This window comes from Gallus gallus, chromosome 5 (assembly GCF_016699485.2).
Source record: "Gallus gallus isolate bGalGal1 chromosome 5, bGalGal1.mat.broiler.GRCg7b, whole genome shotgun sequence".
Taxonomy (NCBI): Eukaryota; Metazoa; Chordata; class Aves; order Galliformes; family Phasianidae; genus Gallus; species Gallus gallus.
Window position 1 is genome coordinate 23411443 of NC_052536.1, and position 19159 is coordinate 23430601.

The 19159-nt window shown below is 41.7% G+C and overlaps 1 protein-coding gene across 20 annotated transcripts in view; it reads left to right on the forward strand.

Annotated features, from left to right (window-relative positions):
- The window catches only part of PHF21A (PHD finger protein 21A), a 146405-nt gene extending 128746 nt beyond the window's left edge, over positions 1 to 17659 (forward strand). For 11 of the 20 annotated variants that reach the window (XM_046941698.1, XM_046941697.1, XM_015287051.4 and 8 more), the window contains 6 exons: positions 209 to 269; positions 2592 to 2755; positions 8088 to 8243; positions 9831 to 9906; positions 10249 to 10352; positions 12261 to 17659. In XM_046941698.1, the coding sequence (XP_046797654.1) occupies positions 209 to 269; positions 2592 to 2755; positions 8088 to 8243; positions 9831 to 9906; positions 10249 to 10352; positions 12261 to 12515 (816 nt within the window). In that variant the 3' untranslated portion in view covers positions 12516 to 17659. Of the gene's footprint in view, positions 1 to 208; positions 270 to 2512; positions 2536 to 2591; positions 2756 to 8087; positions 8244 to 9830; positions 9907 to 10248; positions 10353 to 12260 lie in introns of all 20 variants that reach the window. The other 9 variants (XM_046941700.1, XM_040700941.2, XM_040700943.2 and 6 more) reach the window with 2 other exon arrangements.
- Positions 17660 to 19159: the final 1500 nt, after the last annotated feature.

A 19159-nucleotide genomic window follows, 5' to 3' on the forward strand; every position in this document is an offset into this window, starting at 1 on the left:
GTCTTAACCATTAGGTCAGTGTGCATATTGGACTGAAGCAGTCCAGAGGTCAGAAGTAGTGTAAAAAAGCTGACTTCTCTGAAGGTATGCTCCAGAAAACAGAACAGCTGGTAATCATACGTAGTGCTACCTTGCTGTTCATCAGCTGTTTTATATAGTTGTTGCCAAAAATGTTAGCCAGCTGAAATGGTCATGTTTTCCTCTGCAGCGCAAGAAGAGTGCAGTCACGTACCTGAACAGCACAATGCATCCTGGAACGCGTAAAAGAGGTGAGGTATACTTTGACACATCTTCCTGCTCTGTGCCTCTTCCTCTGTCTTGCGTTTGCAGTCCCCCTGTTGATTTGAAGGGCAAAACAAAGAAGGACTTTACAGTACTTCATTTGTTTAGTAAATTTCCATGGTAGACACAGATCTTGACTTCTGGGGATTAGCATAGCAGGTTTTATTAAGCAGCTCAGTGTTTCATTTCAGTTTCACCTTCCCCCCACAAAAATAGAGCAAAGTGAAAGGTGAGACATCTGAACATCATTTAGAGGTATAATGCTGCTGTCGAGATTCTCTTTTTAATAACTAAATTGTATTGCTACTGTAAAGAAGAAGGTGGTTGTGGAAGAAGTGTCTGTGCCCTGAGTAGGAGAGGAAACTTAGTGTGAGAAAAGCTTGTTCCCCAGTGCGAGCAGGGACGGGTCCTTGGAAAGAATTTGTCTTGAGAAAGCCTATCTTGCTCATTCTGAGCACTTTATTGCAAGCAGAGTGCTTCTTGTCCAGGAATGGAATATGATCTTTTGTGTAGGTATGCAGTATTGTTCAGTCCAAATTCTTCTGTAAAAATAGTTGAAATTTTAATACTTATGTTATGGTGAAAGACATGAGTCAGCACAACATAGCAGAGAACTTCATACTGGTTTTCATACAAGGCATCAACCACACGTATATAACAATTTTTCCTGATTTTTATGATTTTCTGCAGTTCTTAAGAACTTGTGCAGCCAAGTATAGAATTGATCAGTTCAATTATGATTTTTTTTTTGATGCAATGTCAAATATTCATTTGATGTGATTTCTTTGACAAACCTCGTCAGTCCAGAAGGCAATGTGACAGAGCCGACCCTTGTGCTGTTTTGAATAAAGCACATCGGTATCCACCGCTATCTTCTAGTCACATTAAAAAAAGATTTTTTTTCTAATAGTACAGTATGAATTTTACAGAGATGGAGTTCTGCATTTGTTCTGTGGATAAATAAATGTTCCTACTTCTAATAATGATTTCTTAATTCTATTTTATAAGTCCTTGTGAACAATTGCTGCATCAATGAAAGGGATTGCGTGCTTTTGTGCTTGATATTCTCTTAGCCTGTTTATGCATGCTGACTGCTGTTTTACTGTCTTTTTTTTTCTCACACACTGTTGTGAGCCTGCACCTTCTATTAGCACCAAATTAGTAGCGTGCATTTTTAATTGTTAGAAGATTTGTGTGTATACATTTATTTTGTGATTTAGAATAGCAATATATTAGTTGTAAAGCTTATGCAAGCATGTGCCCTTGAGAGCTTTAGTTGGTGCTGAGCATGTCAGAAATTTCAGCCACGGACATCGCTATCAGAAATCCATTTCCAAGGACATACTTAGTTCTGGAACACATCCAGACCTTAAATGCAAGGTTTAGCATGTTAATAGGTATAGACTGACAATCTGTAAACATAAGATCTGGGGAATTATTCCTAGATCCTAAGTCCTTTATATTTCCATGTCCATAAATTTCTGTGGAGCAGGGAGGCAGAAATGATGGTTACATATTGTTTTTTACTGTCTTACTTTGAATACATAATTTTATGAAAATACTTACAAACATATTTTGCACTTCTGCTGATCTGAAGGAACATATAGGAGTTGTGCATAGTCAAACATGCTAGACTGAGGTTAAAAAAAATCACAGAATCTGAGGAGAGCCACATTTTAAGACCAATGATAGATTACAACTGGTAGTGCTGGGGTTATGAGTCACGCAACAGGACTGTTCTTGAGGCACCCTAATTTAACAGACGTACCAGTAAAGTAGAAAGTGCTGATCTGTGGGTGAGTGGGTTTAAAAAAGTGAGAAGAAAAGGAGGGGGTTGGAATGGTGAGTGTTGGCCTCTGATAAAGGACTTAACCTTTGTGTAGATTTATGCTGGCAGTAGAAAGATAGGAATGTGTGGGATAACAGTAGAAAGGATTTCATAGTAGTTATTGTGGCTTCTATCTAGCCTTGGTGCCAACATATTTTCCCAGAAAACTGAGCAGCCTTGTTTCTAGGAGTCCCCAGACTGCTTTTGGGGGAGCAGTTCTTTGACCTTCTTACAGAACTCATTTCTATTTCCTTCTGAAATACATCTTTTAAATGTTCTTTCCTTGCAAAATTCTACTTAAATATTTCTAAAAAAATGTTTAAATCTTTGCTTCTGTCCTTCTACTTGTAACTTTTATATTAACTTCCTCTCTGTGCTACATCATTTCCTTTTTCATGCTAGCCAATGAGGACCACTGGCCAAAGGTATGTAAGATTTTGTTTGTTTGTTTGTTTGTTTGTTCCCTTTTGTTAATATGTAGGTCGTCCACCTAAGTACAACACGGTGCTGGGGTTTGGGGCTTTGACGCCCACGTCCCCTCTGTCCAGTTATCCCGACTCCCCTGAAAATGAAAAGACAGAGACCACATTTACTTTTCCCGCGGCTGTTCAGCCTGTGTCCCTGCCTAGCCCCAGCTCCACAGACGTAAGTAATTCTTGGGGAGGGAGGTTACTTTTGGAACGATACGCAGAAACAATCACAGGGAAAATCATTGCAGATTTTGTTTCTTTAGTCACACACATCCTTTGTCCTGGTTCGGTGCAGTGAAACCATCTAGTATCCTTTTAACACCCTTCCTTTTTCCTCCTGCACCTATGTTCTTATCCTGTAGAGATTTTATTTATAACGTTCAGTGGATTGAAACACTGGGAGGCATTAGGCATGCTAGATGAGCTCATTTCCTTTGTGCCATGTTTGAGATCTTGTCTGACTGAATTGAATCTGTCATCTATGATAAAGGGGAAAGGAGAGAATGAAAAATATTACTTACAGACCATAATAACAAAAAGTTGTGATGTTTCAGTAATGAGAGAAGGAAAGCATCTTGGATCACCCAAGACAGCCAGGAGCAGCGTTCACAGCACTGGTTATAGCAGTTCAGCTACATGAGTAGCTGAATACATTGCCATGTGATCAGATCACAAAATCTGTCTCACATGAAAACTGGTCATTTTGTCATAAAGCAAATATCCTTTTTTTAAAGTTAAAAACTAAGATTTGCCCCCCTAAGCGCAGCCTCTTTTAAAGTTGCTGAGGACGACCCCATTATTTCATTGTTCCTATTTCTTACTGAAAGCATTAAGAAAAAATTTAAAGGCTGTGCATACGCTTCTGAAAAGAAATAACAGGGAAAGTTGACCTGAGTTACTGGGTAGGTCTGACACGACGTAATGAACGGACAGTATGGTTTGTCCAGAAGTGTACAGTGACTCTGTCCTGTATGAGTGAAGAAATTCATTGTACAAAACTTGTCAGGAGCTGTAGTGTACTTCCAGTAAAGTGCTTGCCTTTTAGTAACTACTAGTTAATGGGAACAATTTGAAAATGAAAAGGTACTGGCTTATTTATTCATATGAATAAGTGATCTAGGTTTCTTTGTTTGTTTGTATGCTTGTTTTTTCTTACAAATTATCATGTACAACTGAGAGCCAACAACTTGAAATGGACTTCAAGGAAGAGTTGAGTTGGGAGGTTTTATTTTCACCTGTGCGCTTCCACCACTTAAAGAGCGTAGACTGAGGGACAAACACTGTTGAGAAGAAACAACAGAAGCCATCTTGTTGCTTCTGAACAGTATTTGTTCTGTAGAGGTAACAGAAATAGAAATAGTGGAAGCGTGTCTGAGTCATAGAAATAAATAGATGCAGTTCTGATACACAGGGAATATGTATGTGAAATTAGAAGGTGCACTTTTATGTAGTCACTTTTGAGAGCGGAATAGCACTCAACTATAAAAACCCTTTCCTGACAGTCAGATGAAAGAGACTGTGGAACAGCACCCCAGAGGGAGGGTGTGCCAGCTCCATCTCTGGGGACTTCTAAAAGTAAGCAGTAAAATTGACAAGTAAACATGCTGGAGAGAGCATTTTTTTTATATTGGCCCCATGAGAAGGATTGGATAATGTGTTAGATCTTTTCCATCTCTGACTTCTGCATGGTCATTTCCTACTGTATAAGAGCTCTCAAAACAGTATAATGTGGTGTTGTCCTGTTTTCTTGCAGTGCCTAGTGACAGCAGGCTAAATCAAGAGCAGAGAATTCTTGTAGCATTCTAATCTAGTTCTGAATGCCCTGAATTTTCTCAGTTTGGATAGTATTCAGACCTAGCTGATGGATTGTTTCAATATTCATTAATTACAAAACTGTGTTCATCAAAATATAGGAAGGTGCATTTATTCCAGGTAGAATAAAAAATGCTTCCTGTTGTTACTCCTCCAGCTTTTGGTGACCACATAGAGTGAAAACATACCCAAGTAAAAAGCTATTTTAAAAGTCTCAGGTAAAACCATTCAGTGGTTTCCCATTTCCCAGGCACTTAAAGAAGAAAACTGTGACTTTACCCATCTTTAAACCATTTTTTACACTCATTTACTTGGAAAGTCTAATTCTTATAGGCTTTAGAATGGAAATTTGATGTTTGGTACCTGTTTTTAGCCAACCTGTGAAAATTGACCAAGCATTCGTCACCACAGCCCAGAATGGCCTTCTTGCCTTTCTCCTGAATTGTCATCTGCTCAATGACAGAGATGAATTCTGAAGGGAGGATGAAGTAGGATGAAGCAGGAACTTGAGATGGGAGTGGAGATAATGCTGGAGGGGTTAGAAACTGAGAATAGAACCTGGGAAAAGGAGGGAAATAATAATAGGCAGGGATGAACAAAGCTTTTTTCTTACTCTGTCTTGAAGTTGGCTGTGAACCACTTGGTTATGGGTGATTCTCCCTCGCACAATAGCATATTCACCTGGAAGATAGCAATTGCTTTTGATACTCAATTACTCAGCAGTAAGAATAATACAAAGCTGTTCTCTGTCTAAAAATCTCTATTCTAGCGATGGTTCAAGTCTGTGGTCACAAAATGCCTTTTTATTAGTAAATTAATAAATGTTACAGTTGAGCAGAGCGTTAGAGAACATTCAAACTGCGAAGTCAACCTCATAAACATTAGGGAATGCCTAGATTATTATTGCTTGTGATAACTTAATTCACTTACAGCGCACATACCTACTATGATAATCTTTATTAATGTGGTCTTGCACAGTTCTTGTTTCAGAATATTTAGTTTTACCATGTTATTCCAGTGAAATGTACATACACGTATATATTTCATATTGAAACACATAAACTATACACACATACTGTGGATTTGATATGGTATTGTTCTGTTGTATTGCTAAAAGCCAGGCCTTATTGCTTTAGATACTGTGTAAAGATAAAGTAAATTTTTAGGTGTTCAGAAAGCTTTCATTTGCTTTCCTATTCTCTTGGTAGAGAGGAAATAGAGTGAATAATGACCTTAAATCACCTTTTATATTTGCACTGTTTTGAATTTATTCTTTGGTCTCTTCTGCCTATAACATATGTTAGAGCATCGTCAGCGAGCTCTGCTCTTAACACAAGTTGGCTGCATACAGCCTTCAGGGAGCAGGGCCAGAAGCTGAGATTAGTGGGGTGCATGTCACAACATCAAATACAACTCCCTTCATGCATATATTATTAACTGTCCATAAAACCTGGGATGTTTCTTTGGAATCGAGCATTGGCTGGGATTTTTTTTTTTATGTCCAGTTATTAATTTTGAGGAAATACCAGGAAATTTGCATTACTGTTTTGATGAACCAACAATAGGATTATGGTTTTTGTACATGTGTGTTGCCATTCTGATGCATTCAGAAGCACCTCATACTTGACCAGTCTATCACTTCTGGTTTTATGATGTTCTGTTGAGTTTAGAAGGCTTTGGGCCTGAATTTCTTCATGTCATCTCTTCAAGAAGCAACAATACACATCTCTTGTGTAGGTCCCTTTCTGCAAGATAGTAGATGTATCAGTTTGGGTTTTTTAACAGCACTAGTTAGGCACCTAAGCCAGGTACCAAATGTCGTTTGTAATCAGTGGCAGCCAAAGGCATCTTAACAACACATATAATTCTCTAGAATGAGAATTTTCTTCTAAAATGTGAGAATTTTCCCTAGGTTGCAGAAGATTTTGGTTTAGCTTCTCTGGCACCTGCTGCCTGCCTGCCTTTCCTTGCTTGTGTTCTCAGAATGCATAATGGAGGAAAAGAAGCTCTTCCCAGCCTGGTTACGCAGATCACTTCAGAGGAGGGATGAAATGTCACTCATTTCATTCTTCTGTTAACGCTGAAGAGCTCTGTGGTGTTAAAGTATGGAATAATACCGTAACCCAGCTGCCAGTGATCCCTGGGAATTACAGCACCAAAAAACAGCACTGATAATTCACTGAAGGTCAATCTTTTACAAAACACAGCATCAGTGCTAACCTTGGGAATTAAGAGAAGCATAGCATCCCCTTCAAAGAAAGGCCTCATCAGCAACAGAGTCAGGAAGTAGGAGCCTTAGCAGATTGCCTGTGTCTCATTCTTCTGGTATGTTTAATATTTTATCCGTAGTAGAGGTGAGCATCATTTTTCTTGTCTGGCAACTTAATGTGTAAGTGCATGGCCAAGTCTGGTATCATTCCAAGATAATGGAAGTTACACGCTTGAAAAGACCGTACGGCTCAAAATGAAGCATTGCATGCACTGATAATGCCTATATACAGAGGGAGAGCGTGTGCGCAGTCAGACTCAGCACAAACGTTTTAAGATTACAGTCTTGAGGATGTTGTGTGTGAAACTTTTGACTAAAGTCAGTGAGAAGTGCATGTTTCAGACTCCAGACAGGGCCTAGAGTATGTCAAGCTGTCAGAACAGGCCACAAGTGAGAGGGAAGAGAGTTCAGATGCCCCTTTCCTATTCTATGGGTGCTAACCCATTTTTCTTCCATGCTTCTTTGTACTTTTATCCAACGAACAAAGTGAAAACAAACATGACTACAACTACCAACCCGAGCATAAGATGGGAGTAACAGGAGGAGAGAGAGAGAAGAAAAAGTGACAAAAATTAGACCTTTCTTTCTGGGGAGTTGATGACTGTAGAAAAGAAATATCTCTGATAGTGATGCGGTAGTAAGTCAGACTAGGTTTTGCCAAGGGATGTTGTCAGTAATGTTTTCAACTCTTTCTGAAAAAGAAAACTCCTAGAAAATCTCTCTTGGTATTCCTTCATCTTGGCTCTCAGCCTACGTTAGCGATGAAACATAAACCACTGCCTATAGAAAATGAGAAAATTTTGAGTCATGGCTTTTTTGGTGCAACTTGAGGTAGCCTCTATGAAGTAAAAAGAATTGTCTCCAGAGTGTAATTCGTTTTGTTCTTTTTCATTTACAAGCAGAGCACCTTTTCCTTCTACTTTCATTTTTAAAGGTGACCTGAATATTTGACAGTGTTCTTTTAAGTCACTCCACTGGGGTTTCTTACATACAATTACTGGCAAGAGACCGCCTCATCAGCATTCCCAAACTGAAGTTGTGCTTACATCCAGAAATGAGAGGGGTTAAGAAAGTGGGTAGCTCATCATTTTAGGCAAAAGCAAGCAGGGTAAGGGGGAGGGGAATCTAAAATAAGACAGGCCATGGGTTACTAGGTATTAAGAGAAACTATGGTGATAAGTGTTTGCTGTAATATCTTACCTTGGGAGGGCACTGTTTGTGATGACTGATGTCAGTATTTCTGATATCCTGCCTGATTTTCCTGTTTCACCTCCTAAAAAGGGCTTGATCATTTGGAATTCCCCTAGGAATAGTTGTGTTGTAAACTTTGCATTTAACAAGGCTGTAGATGTCAAAGGTCAAAATTCACTTTTTGCCTTCTCTCTCTCTTTTTCTCGCCCTCACCCCTTCCCCTCGATTTTTATAGGGTGATATCCATGAGGACTTTTGCAGTGTTTGCAGAAAAAGTGGACAGTTGCTGATGTGTGACACATGTTCACGTGTTTATCACCTGGACTGTCTGGACCCACCTCTGAAAACCATTCCCAAGGGCATGTGGATCTGTCCCAAATGTCAAGACCAGGTATTGTTTAACAGACAGAGAGGGTTATACACAATGCACCGTAAAGATTTTTCCAAGTTAAAGAAAACAACCATATCACTTGGCTTACTTATATCAAGACAGCCTGACAGCGAATCAATCTATCTGATTTGCAATAAGGGTTGTGTGAACTTGATCTGATTACCTATGTCTTACTCCCGGCCTCCGGGTCTTTATTTGTTACCTATGTGTTTTTAGTCTTTTGCTGGGCCAAAGCACACAGACTTTTGGGAAAGGTTCTCTATTACCCATAGAAATGTTCCCGTTCATCTAAGCTTGTTTCTTCAAAAGTTACTGGTATGTTCTTTTGGATAAATAAGTAAAATGTTTGTACAATCCTGCCTCAATAGATTGAGAAAATATAAACCCGTCTTTTCTTATATAAATCAAGCATCAGAGACTTCGTCTTCAATTATCTCTCTAATAGTACTGTCAAACATCAGCATAATGAGGATGGGCAAATACCTTGGTTCTTCTTTCTTCCAGATGCCTCTGTGAAAGTATACAACTGAATGAACAGATGATATTTTAATATTTTGTTTATAATTGCATTGAAATGATAAGATAAATAAGTAAACCAGAGTATTCATAACCCTTATTTGGTACTTCAGAAGTTGCAAAGGATTGCTGTTAATCAGCAGCCTGAAGCTGTTAGTGTTCTGTCTGGTTTAGCGTATTGCTTAGTCACTCACATGGCCAGATGGTTAGGTAAGAATACAACCTGGCATATTGTGTGCTGCTCAGAGGAACAGAAATGCAAAATTCGAGTGATTTGGTCAGTAATTGCAAATGAGGAGGGACCATTACCACTTTTCTATTCCCGCTCTTGTGCACCATCACAAATCCTTCCTCTTTGTATTTCTGTAATACATTCCCACAGAATTCTGGGAAAAGTCTGAGTTATTTCACTGGAAAGTGACCAAGTCCTCTATCTCCTGAGGCATCCCTCTGCTTCACTTATTAAACAGACACAATACATTTTTCTTCTCAAGGCTCCTTAGGAAAGAATATGTAAGGAAGGCACTTAAATACATAAATGGTTCTTATCCTTATATAAAGAGGGCTTGACGATTCTATTAAGACGATTCTGATATGAAGGGCATTTAGGACAGTTTGATGTGTTATTAGCCCAGAAGTGAGTTGTTTAAATGTACGGTGTGGAAGCTGCTCTGTGACATGAAAAGTTTTCTCTCAGAACAACTGAAATCAGCAATTTGTCTGAACCATGCAATAATGTTTATGTCTCCTGGCAAGTTTCAATTCAGATGCATTATCTTTTCATTCCTCTTTTAAGTTGTTCTGTTTCATTAGTAGAGTTTATTTGTGGCTATGGAGGGAATTTGAGAATATGCTGACATTTGTAAGAAACAGGCCTCCTTTGTGGGAGCTACAATACAGTTGTGAATAATTCCCTCTGTTAAATCTCAGAGCAGGTCTGCAAAGCTTCATGTTAACAGGGCTCAGATTAATGATAGCCACAGAGAAAATCCATTGCTTTTCCCTTTCTTCTTTTCCTTTTCTTAGGGATAGATTGTTTACCAGCTAAATCTCTACACACTTTTCTTTCAGATGTTAAAGAAAGAAGAAGCAATCCCATGGCCAGGAACTTTAGCAATTGTTCATTCATATATTGCGTATAAAGCAGGTAGGAAAATGGGGAGCATTGGTTTTTTTGGGTTTTTTTTTTTCAGTTTTAAAGCTGAAAAATGTTATTGAGGGAGTTATCATCATCATGATACTTCCTTTACAAAAGGAAACTGAAGAGGAAGAGCTTAATCATTAGAGAAGTGATAATGACAGTCCAAACTTTGAAGCTTTTTGTGATAGTTGTGTGTGCAGGTGAAATTTTGGTTGTGATTTATTGAAAAGTGGTTGAATTTACTTCAACAATACTCTTTAAATGAAACAGTTTAGAGCTTCTATCCGCAGTGGTAACAGAAAGACTTCAGATATTATTTCTTAAGGTGATTAATTTTCTGTTTTGCAGCAAAAGAAGAAGAAAAACAGAAACTACTTAAATGGAGTTCAGATTTAAAACAGGAAAGAGAACAACTAGAGCAGAAGGTCAAACAGCTCAGCAATTCTATAACGGTGAGTATCGCCCTCCCAGGTAAATCTGCACCTGTGTTCTGGTGTCAGAATGCAGATAGAAAACTGCAGAGCCCACGTACTAGACTTATCTTCCACTAGTTTTACTGAGGATTGAATGGGCTCTTTTAAGACTCTGCTTTTTTAGGACTTTTGGGAGCAGGAATGAAATACAAGCCACATACTCTTTGAGACACTTGTACATGATCCCTCCTGACCATATACTGTAGACACGCAGTGACCTATAATATCAGCAGGTGACAAACATGACCCACAGCACTATTGTCTGTGGGCAGCAGATAAATTCTAATTCTCTAGTGCCTCACTTAAGTTTGAATGATGGGGCCTTTGTGTGTAGAAAGAGTTACTTGGTGCCCTCTTCAGACACTCCTAATACGAAAGTGACCATTTTCTCACAACTGTCTCTTGGGTTCTTGACATGCTGGCTAGACAGTCAGCAAGCCTCCACATATTACTAATTAAACAGCGTCATACTTCTGACCAGAAGCAGTAGTGTTCTCCTTAATTTGTGACAGTAATTGTGCCATACATATTAATTTGCTCTTAATATGCAAATCGGGCTCTTGAGTTGCCAGTGCAAAATTTGAGCCCCTCACTTAGCATGGCCTAAGTCAGTATCACCAAATGAAAAATACTAAACTCTATGTGGCAGCTTGTGTAAAGCTAGGAGTGTAAGTACAGGCTTGGGTTTTTTTCCAATGTAGATGCACTGTCTGCTCTGTGTGTCTTTACCTCTCAGACGAAAAGTAAACATCCCATGTTTAAAGACCTCTAAATGCTGATGATACAATTAAAACAATTGTGAGCAAGTGGTAAGAGGTGCTGGCTGGCAGTTCTGGAGTCTGTCATCTTCTGTTTAGCAGTAGCTGGACATAAACTGAGCAGTGCTAGTGCTGTTTCTCAGTCATATACACAGAGGCAGAAGCAAGGATTGATAGTAGGTAAGGAGAATGGTGTCTTTTCCATGATCAAGCCATTGTTTACGCTTTAATTTGAACCATCAAACAAAGGCACGTTAGATCTAAATTTTGTAATGTTCTTGTGATGCCAAGAGCTGCACGTGAAAACAGTAAGGCTGAAAATAACAGTGTCTGGAGATCAGTGTGAATAAGACTTGAAAAATATAAGAAGGTTGCCATCTCTGTGTAAGATCCTGAAAATTATAGGTGCAAAATAGCTAACATCTCCTTCTTTCTGAGGGTTTCAAATACAGATATAAGCAGTTTTTCACTCTTGAAACATCATTTGTGGACATTCATTTAAGTTATCTTACTCTGACTCTTATCTTATGAGCTGCCTCGGTTTCTACTGCTTCCAACAGTATGAAGTGGCCACAAAATAAGATTTTCATGTGAAGAAGGGCTGGTTTTTCATTTCAAGTGCCCCTTTATTTAGTAAGAAGAGGAAACGATGTTCCTGTTAAAGTGTATGTGAAAGCAAGGACTGTATCCCATTAATGGCATGCACACATGCAGTCAGCAGTCAGCTGTGACAGGATGCCTGAGTTTGCATATCCAAGCTAAAGAAATTTCAGCAATGCAGTGCTAACAGAAAAATCATAAGAACACATACTTGGAAGCTTCCCTTCAAAAGGTACCCGAAAGGATGGAACTGTCTGTGTTGGTTTGCCAGGCGCCTTGGGATGAAAGGACCTTACTGGGGGGCAGCTATGTACAGGCAGTTTAGTTCCTCAGCTTGCAAAGATGAATTCCATGAATGCAGCTCTGAGCCTTGTTTTCTTCTAGTCTGAAATTCTAGGTGACGTTACAGCTGCAGTCTTTTCTGAGTAGTTACATTCAGATCTGCAGACGCTGAATTCCTTCTCTTACCTTCTTCCTTTCATACAAGGACAAAGCTTGAACTTAGTATTGCTTTTCTGTTTTGCTGCAGAAATGCATGGAAATGAAGAATACCATCCTTGCAAAACAGAAGGAGATGCACAGCTCCTTGGAGAAGGTAAAACAGCTGATCCGCCTCATCCAAGGCATCGACCTTTCAAAACCCATAAACTCTGAGGTCAATTCAGTAGCCATCTCCAATGGCATGGACTCCACTAACAATACTAATGCTGCCACCTCCACCTTAGCCCCCTCCCCTTCCCAGAGCTGCATGGTGAACTGTAACAAGGGCGATGAGACTAAATAACACAGTGAAGTTCAGAAGGAGCCAAGGGAGGTGGCGGCGAGGAGGAGAAGCAAAATAACAAAACTCTAGAAAAGCAAAACCGGATTTCTTCTGGAAAGTGCAGAATTCTTTAGTTCTTTGGTTCCAGAGAGAGCGTGAAGATGCTTGTGCCAGGCGGCACCGGAGTTTGCCAATTGATCCTTCTTATTCTGTGTGTACATGCAAAGTTTGGATCATGTTACATGAATAGTGCCAGCTGGGGGTTCTTTGCCAGCACCATGCCAAGTGAAATAATATATTTACTCTCTCTATATTTTACACCAGTGTGTGCCTGCAGCAGCCTCCACAGCCACTATAGGTTTGTTTTATTTTTGTTTGGGGTGAGGAGCAGGGATAAGGGAGGAGAGCAGGTTTCAAATCCTTATTTGCAGAACAGTTTGTTTAGCTAGGGGAAAACAAAAACAAGTCCAAAGAGCCTGTGGGCTTTTCCTGTTTCTAAACTCTCAGTACTATTAAACCAAAAAAAAAACAGAAATATAAATTATCAAATCCCAGTGCCCAGAAGGGACAAGTCTATCAAATAAACAGTATTTACTATTGTTTAGACAGGAGATGTACAAAAGGAAAGGAGATGGACTTTTCACTGAGTAACCAGCACATGTACAGGCTGAAGATCTGCTGTCCCAACAGCTTTGGGTTAAATTGTACTTCTTCACATCAGAGAAACACATGCTTTGCAGAACTGATTCAAATCTTCACTCTCATCCAGAAAGCCTCTGTTGGGAATGGGAGAATAGAGGGCCAGAATCCAGGGTCAGCTTGGAGTGTTGGATGGAGGTGTCCCAAGAGAAAATGTGCATCGATTACTTGAAAATGAGATTCCAACCCTTTTCTATATTTATAAACAACAAAACTGTCCTGAACAAAGTAGCACATGACCCAGATGTGTGAACTGAACAGAGAAATGTCCTTTTCTTTCACTTCTTTTCTCTTCTTTTGGTAACAAGAACTAAATAAGGAATAGAAAAGCTGTTTTTCAGGCTGACAGTCTAATTAAAGAGGTAGATGGGACCTTGCATGGTATAGATTAGAAGTAATAGTGTCAGTGAGATACAGTGAGTCTTTGTGAGTCCTTGTGTCATCGTTTTGGGCACTGTTTTTTTATGCAAGGGCAAAATCTTTGTATCTGGGGGAAAAAAAAACAACTTTTTTAAATTAAAAAGGAAAATAAAAGATATTGAGTTCTTCCTAGTGTTACTTAAAATAAGATCAAGGTAAGAAACATTGTAAAAAAAAATTACAAAAGTGCTATTTGTTTCCTAAACAAGTGATTTCTATTAAAAAGGTGTCAGAACTGGAGAAAATGCTGTGTACTTAGAATTTTTTAACACAGACTTTGCTTATTTATGATGACATTCTGCTGTGTTTGTGTTTTAAGATCCAACGGGACAGTTTCCCTAGATTATACCATACATGCTACTGGCTAAACCCTAAAGAGAATCAAATCCACAGCGCTGGATCTCACCCCACCTGGAGGATCTGCCTAGCTTGTCTCTGCTGTTACCGTATCTCCCCCCTTCCTTGATGTGTGTGTAACCCAGAGAAAAGCACTGGCAGTGTACTTGCTTAAGGCTTTAATGCTTTTGTGATATGGACTGATTAGAGCTTGAGAATGAAAGAGAGTTTGTTGGACTGAAGTCACCTTTCGTTATATCCTTTATTTAAGAAGTTCATCTCTTGTGTATAACCTTTTCACTATAGGTAGCAAAGCTTTCCTTGTGCTCCTGTTACGGTGGGGTCTGTCTCAGCATAGAGTACTGACTCGTGTCGCTTAGGGTCATGTCACAGAGCTGCCCAGTTTCACTGCTGCATGGAAATGTTTGGGCAAACTCTGGTTCCACTGGAAGTGCTGGCAAAACTCCTGTTGCTCCCAGTGGGAGCAGAGCTGAGCCTCTCCCCAGGCAGCACGAGGCCAGGACCCTGCTGTGGTGCCCTCCAGAGCGTGCATTGGGCAGTCCTGCCCAGCCACTGATCCTTCTGGAAAAGAGAAAGCCTTGCATTTCAGGGCTGCATTTCTGAGCAAGAAGTAGCAAATGCTCCAAACACTACGTAGCCTGAAAGAGTCTCCTTGCTGCCACAGCCAAGCTTCCTTCTGCAGGATTCTTGGCTCTGCTGTCTTCCCTTTCCTTTGCTCACCCTCCTGACCTTTAAGGACTTCTCCTAGGACTGTGTGCTATTTTCAGAACTGAGCTCAGAACCGATATCCTGAGTTCTCACATTTGTCTGTAGCTTGGGAAAATGACTCTTACATGCACGAGCCAGCTAAACCTGTGATAACCTCAACCCACGGTTTGGATATTTGCTAGCAGAGCTGTAGGATCAAACGGATCAAACTGAAAACGTCCTGCTTGCATCAACCCAATTACCAATTGAAGTCACTACCATCGGGCAGCCTGGCCAGGATCTTTTCTAGTTGGTTGCTTGGGCAACTCCCCTTCTTCTGAACCATGAAGTGCATTCCCAGTATCATCATGACAGCATCTTCATGTTCTCATGTTCTTCTTTCTGGTGCTATTTTCTGAGCTCTGCTGCGAGTGCTGCACTCCTTGGATGTAGTAAGCTGCTGGAAGACTTGAGAGTCCTTCTGTTTGCTTTGCTGGTTCAGGAAGGGATGAGAATGAAATTCACTGGTGGCTGCATTTAAATCAGAGCACAGTTACCCAGCCAGGAGATGTTACAACAGCTGTTACTGCTTTTTCAAGGCATCTGCTTGCCTTTAGAAACTGTGTAGATAAGTACAGACTTTTATCTCCTTTTTCTTACAGCGTTGCGTTCCAGACTGTCAAAGGACACCTTTAGTTAATCATTGCCTGGCAGAGAAATGACCTCGACTTAGACTTTTCAGTGCTGCTGGGTAGTTTTTGCTCCCTGATCCTGTTTGAGCGCTTTCCCTCCCGGCTCTGCAGCAATACCAGTCAACAGGCAAAGAGCATTCCCAGGGCTGTGCTGACATTGGCAACGATGTTGGTACATAGGCATGAGTAAACGTCTGCCCACTTAGCAGCAATGAGGTAGAAGGGGAAATGGTATTTGCTAAATACAGATGGAAACGTTTTGTTTTCTGCCTGCTCTCAGAGTTCCCAGCGAAGGGCGAAGTTCAAACTTTTTGACAACTTCTAAGTTTGAGCTTTCCTGTTGGATTTGTTGGGTGGTTTTTTTGTTGTTGTTGTTTTTTTTTTTTTTTTTTCTTTCTCATGTAGCATTTGAGACAGGCTGAGTTGGTATTAGAACTTCTCTTCAAGAAGCTGTCATAATGACTGGCATTTTGGATTTCCAAACCACCATAAAGGTAACAACTAATTCTGATGTCATCGCTTGTCATTAGTGGGAAGTAAGTGGCTTTTAAATCTCACTCGTAAAGGAGGAGAAGATGAGACCACAGAGGAAGCTCCTATCAGAGATGTTCCTGGCGCTCAGCCCAGCGCTAAGGGCTTTCAGAAGTCATCCTGCTGCTTTAACTGCTCAGAAATAGAATAAGAATTGCAGCAGCAGTTTTTCCCCTCTCCTCGCAATCTGTTCTTTAAAACAGCTGGAAAAGTATGGTGTGGTCAAAGCCTGAAAACAAGCATGTGATCTGGCCGGAAGAATTAGTGCTACCATTAGGATCCTCTTTCCTTTTGTTTAGTGCCAGCAGAGCTTTTAGCACTGTGCAAAACGCGATGAAGGCAATCCTTCCAGGGATGAGTGGTGCGGATGGTTCTTTGTTAGCCAAGAGTTACCATGACGGTAGGATGAACCAATAGTTTGCATGAACACAACAAGGGTTTTGTCCTTTGAACAAGTGAATTTCTGTCAGTGGGGACATGAGTTAAAAGGCACCTGCCTAGAAATTAAAGAGGTGATGATTTTACAGGCAGTGTTGGCTGTTTTGATGGCAGGAAAAATGAGCCGGTATTTTATACTTCTCAACTGAGCAGGCTTGAGAGAGCAAATCTGTATTCCAGCTGTCTAGGTGTGTAGACCCTAATTCTGGTCTCTTTGGCTTCAAAATCATCTTCTTCCCTGGATGGAGGCAGAGGCAGCCCCAAAAAGCAATATGGTCAACATTGGGGAGGACCCAGAGTGAAGTCTCCCTGTTGGTCGCACCATGCTGCGGCAACCCACAATACAGGGAGTAAATGCTGACATCCCCTTCTCATGGGGATGCAGTGGAAAATACCTGTGACTTTGCAGTGCTCATTTCTCTTTCCTTTTGTTTCCCAGCTGGGTGGGGTCCCTGCCCCCTTTGCTTCTGAAGCACTGGTGACGAATAGCTCTTTTTTTAATGAAATGTGTTTTTAGAAGATCATTTTCGGATGTCAAACCAAATTCACTCTTTCTCTGGGGGCTTCCCTCTGCCAGCTGCTCAGATAACCACTCAAATACTGATGTTACACTTCCTGGTGGACCGTGCCCCTTTGGGCAGACTTTGTCTTGTCCTTTCAGAACTGTTCTGACCCTTCTTCACCTCCCTTTTGTCCTCCTTGGGGATTCTGAAGACCCAGGGCGAGGTCAGCCTTGCTGGGTTACTGCAGAGAGTTTTCTGACAGAGCCGTTAGTAGAAACTCTGCTGAAGAGTCAGGAATCTGGAGAAAGACGTCACCGTTGTGTCGCGCAGCTGATTCATTTGGCACTGAGGCTTGCCTGGCCAACAAACTACCTCAGCAAAGGCCATTCCCAAGCACCACGTGGATTCTGTAGTCATTCAGAAGGCAAAATGTCTCCAAAGAAGCCTTGCAAGCAGCCAGCTAGGTGCCGGCCTCTGAATGCGTGCGAGCGAGCCTTATAGCAGCGCATTATCAAACGTTTGCTTTCACTGATCAGACCTGGGCCAGGGAATGCCCTAAAAAATCAGGTGGGATCAGGAAAACACAAGAGCTGCAGACGTCTTGTCTCCAGGTTATTGCCGTCTTACTCAGATCCTTCTTTGAGCCTCAGTCTTGTTTGTAACGCCTACAGAATGGAATGTAATACTTGAAAATATGACTCTCGTTATCCTTTACCTTTAGCTCCCGTTTCCCAGTGTTTATCTTTCATCTGGGACAAGAACTTTCTGCATCGTTGTGTCTTGTATAGGCTGAGCACATAGCTGAAACTTGCCAATAAAGAGAATTATTTATACCATGCGCTGGTAAGCTTGGTAATTACAGAGCCATGAAAACCCAACATCTGCTGGCTGTTGGTTTAAGAGGTGGCCTTGTTTCAGAAGACCAAGACCTTACCTGTGTGAGGGTCCGCCAGCGTCCTGCCAGTGTGACTCAGCTACATGAGGAGCAGGCAGAGAACAGCCCAGCCAAGGCCCTCTGTGCTGGGGCAGTGGCTGTCCTGGAAATCACCGCACGAGGACGGGGTCTCTTGGACCTCTCCTCACCCTGTGCCAATTGTGGGTGCCGCAGGGATCAGAGAATGGGTCTGGAGACAGAGGGAAGGACGAGAGGAGGCAGGAGGAGCTGAGAGGAAGGGTACATGGGGTAAGGGAGAGCAGAGAGAAGATATGGGAACGTGTGAAGCAGGGAAGGTGAAGGCAGGAAAGATCCAGGAATGAAAGAGGAGGGACAGGTGTCCCTGCAGCTACAAGGTTTGTGAGTTCAGGGGAAGGACTGGGACAAAAGAGCTCTTTGTCCTTCCTTGGTTTGTGGTTGATCTGTACTCTAAGACAAAGTGCAGTGGGAGAAGAGTTTTTAGGCTGCAGATGGAGAAGGAAACAGGCACCAAACCACCTTGACTCTGTTTCTGCTGCCATTCTGCACCCAGTTTCCTCATATACCCTGTGGAGGGGCAGTCCAGCAGTGTGGTGAGACAGGGACACGTACCAGCTGTAAGGTAACTGCAGGGGCTGAGCCCGGAGAGCTGCTTGCAGGCAGGTGAACAGGGGGTGCTGTTCTTCACTGTCATACCCAAGCACGTGTCAAATACCATATAAACTCAGTCCAACCCACCCATAAGGAGGAAGGAGGACTAAAGGACCTCTTTACTCAGTGACAGGAGCTCCTAGGCAGCTCAGAAGCTTCGTAAGCTCTGGCCTTGAGAGAGATGGCAGGGAAAGGCGGCTGCAGAGAGCAGCATGAGCTATCGGGCTGTGGCAGTCTGCATCTTTTATCTTGTTCCTGAACCTACACCAGGACACACAGAACCCAACCCTTGCGTTGCCTGCCTTCTCCCTTCTGTCACTGGGATAGAAAAGGTGTCGCCCAAGCTTTGGGAGGACCCTTCCAGGTGCCACTGGGGAACAAACACCACAGTGGGAGGTCCCACCCCAGCGGACAGCCTCATGTTTGGGCCCTCAGTGCCAGGAGGAAGGAGCTGTGCCACCATAAACGAGCGCACACCAAGAGGGAAGAAGGGGAGCATTTACTTACAAGAAGGGAAGGGCTCCTCCGTGCCTCGCTTTCCCTGCTGTGCAGCAGCTGATGGCCATGCCAAGCATCGCTTCTCTCAGGCTGCAGGTGCTGAATAGGGGTGGTAGCAGCAGCAGGCTGCGTGTTTCTGCGTGTTCTACGACGATGTGCAACTTCTAATCATAGTCTCATGCAGTTCTTTCCTTTAATTACCGCTGGTATCAAAGCAGTGGCTGTCTCTAGAGCCGGGAGTGGTGCCTCACCCATCAGCCCTCCTTCCATCGGGCA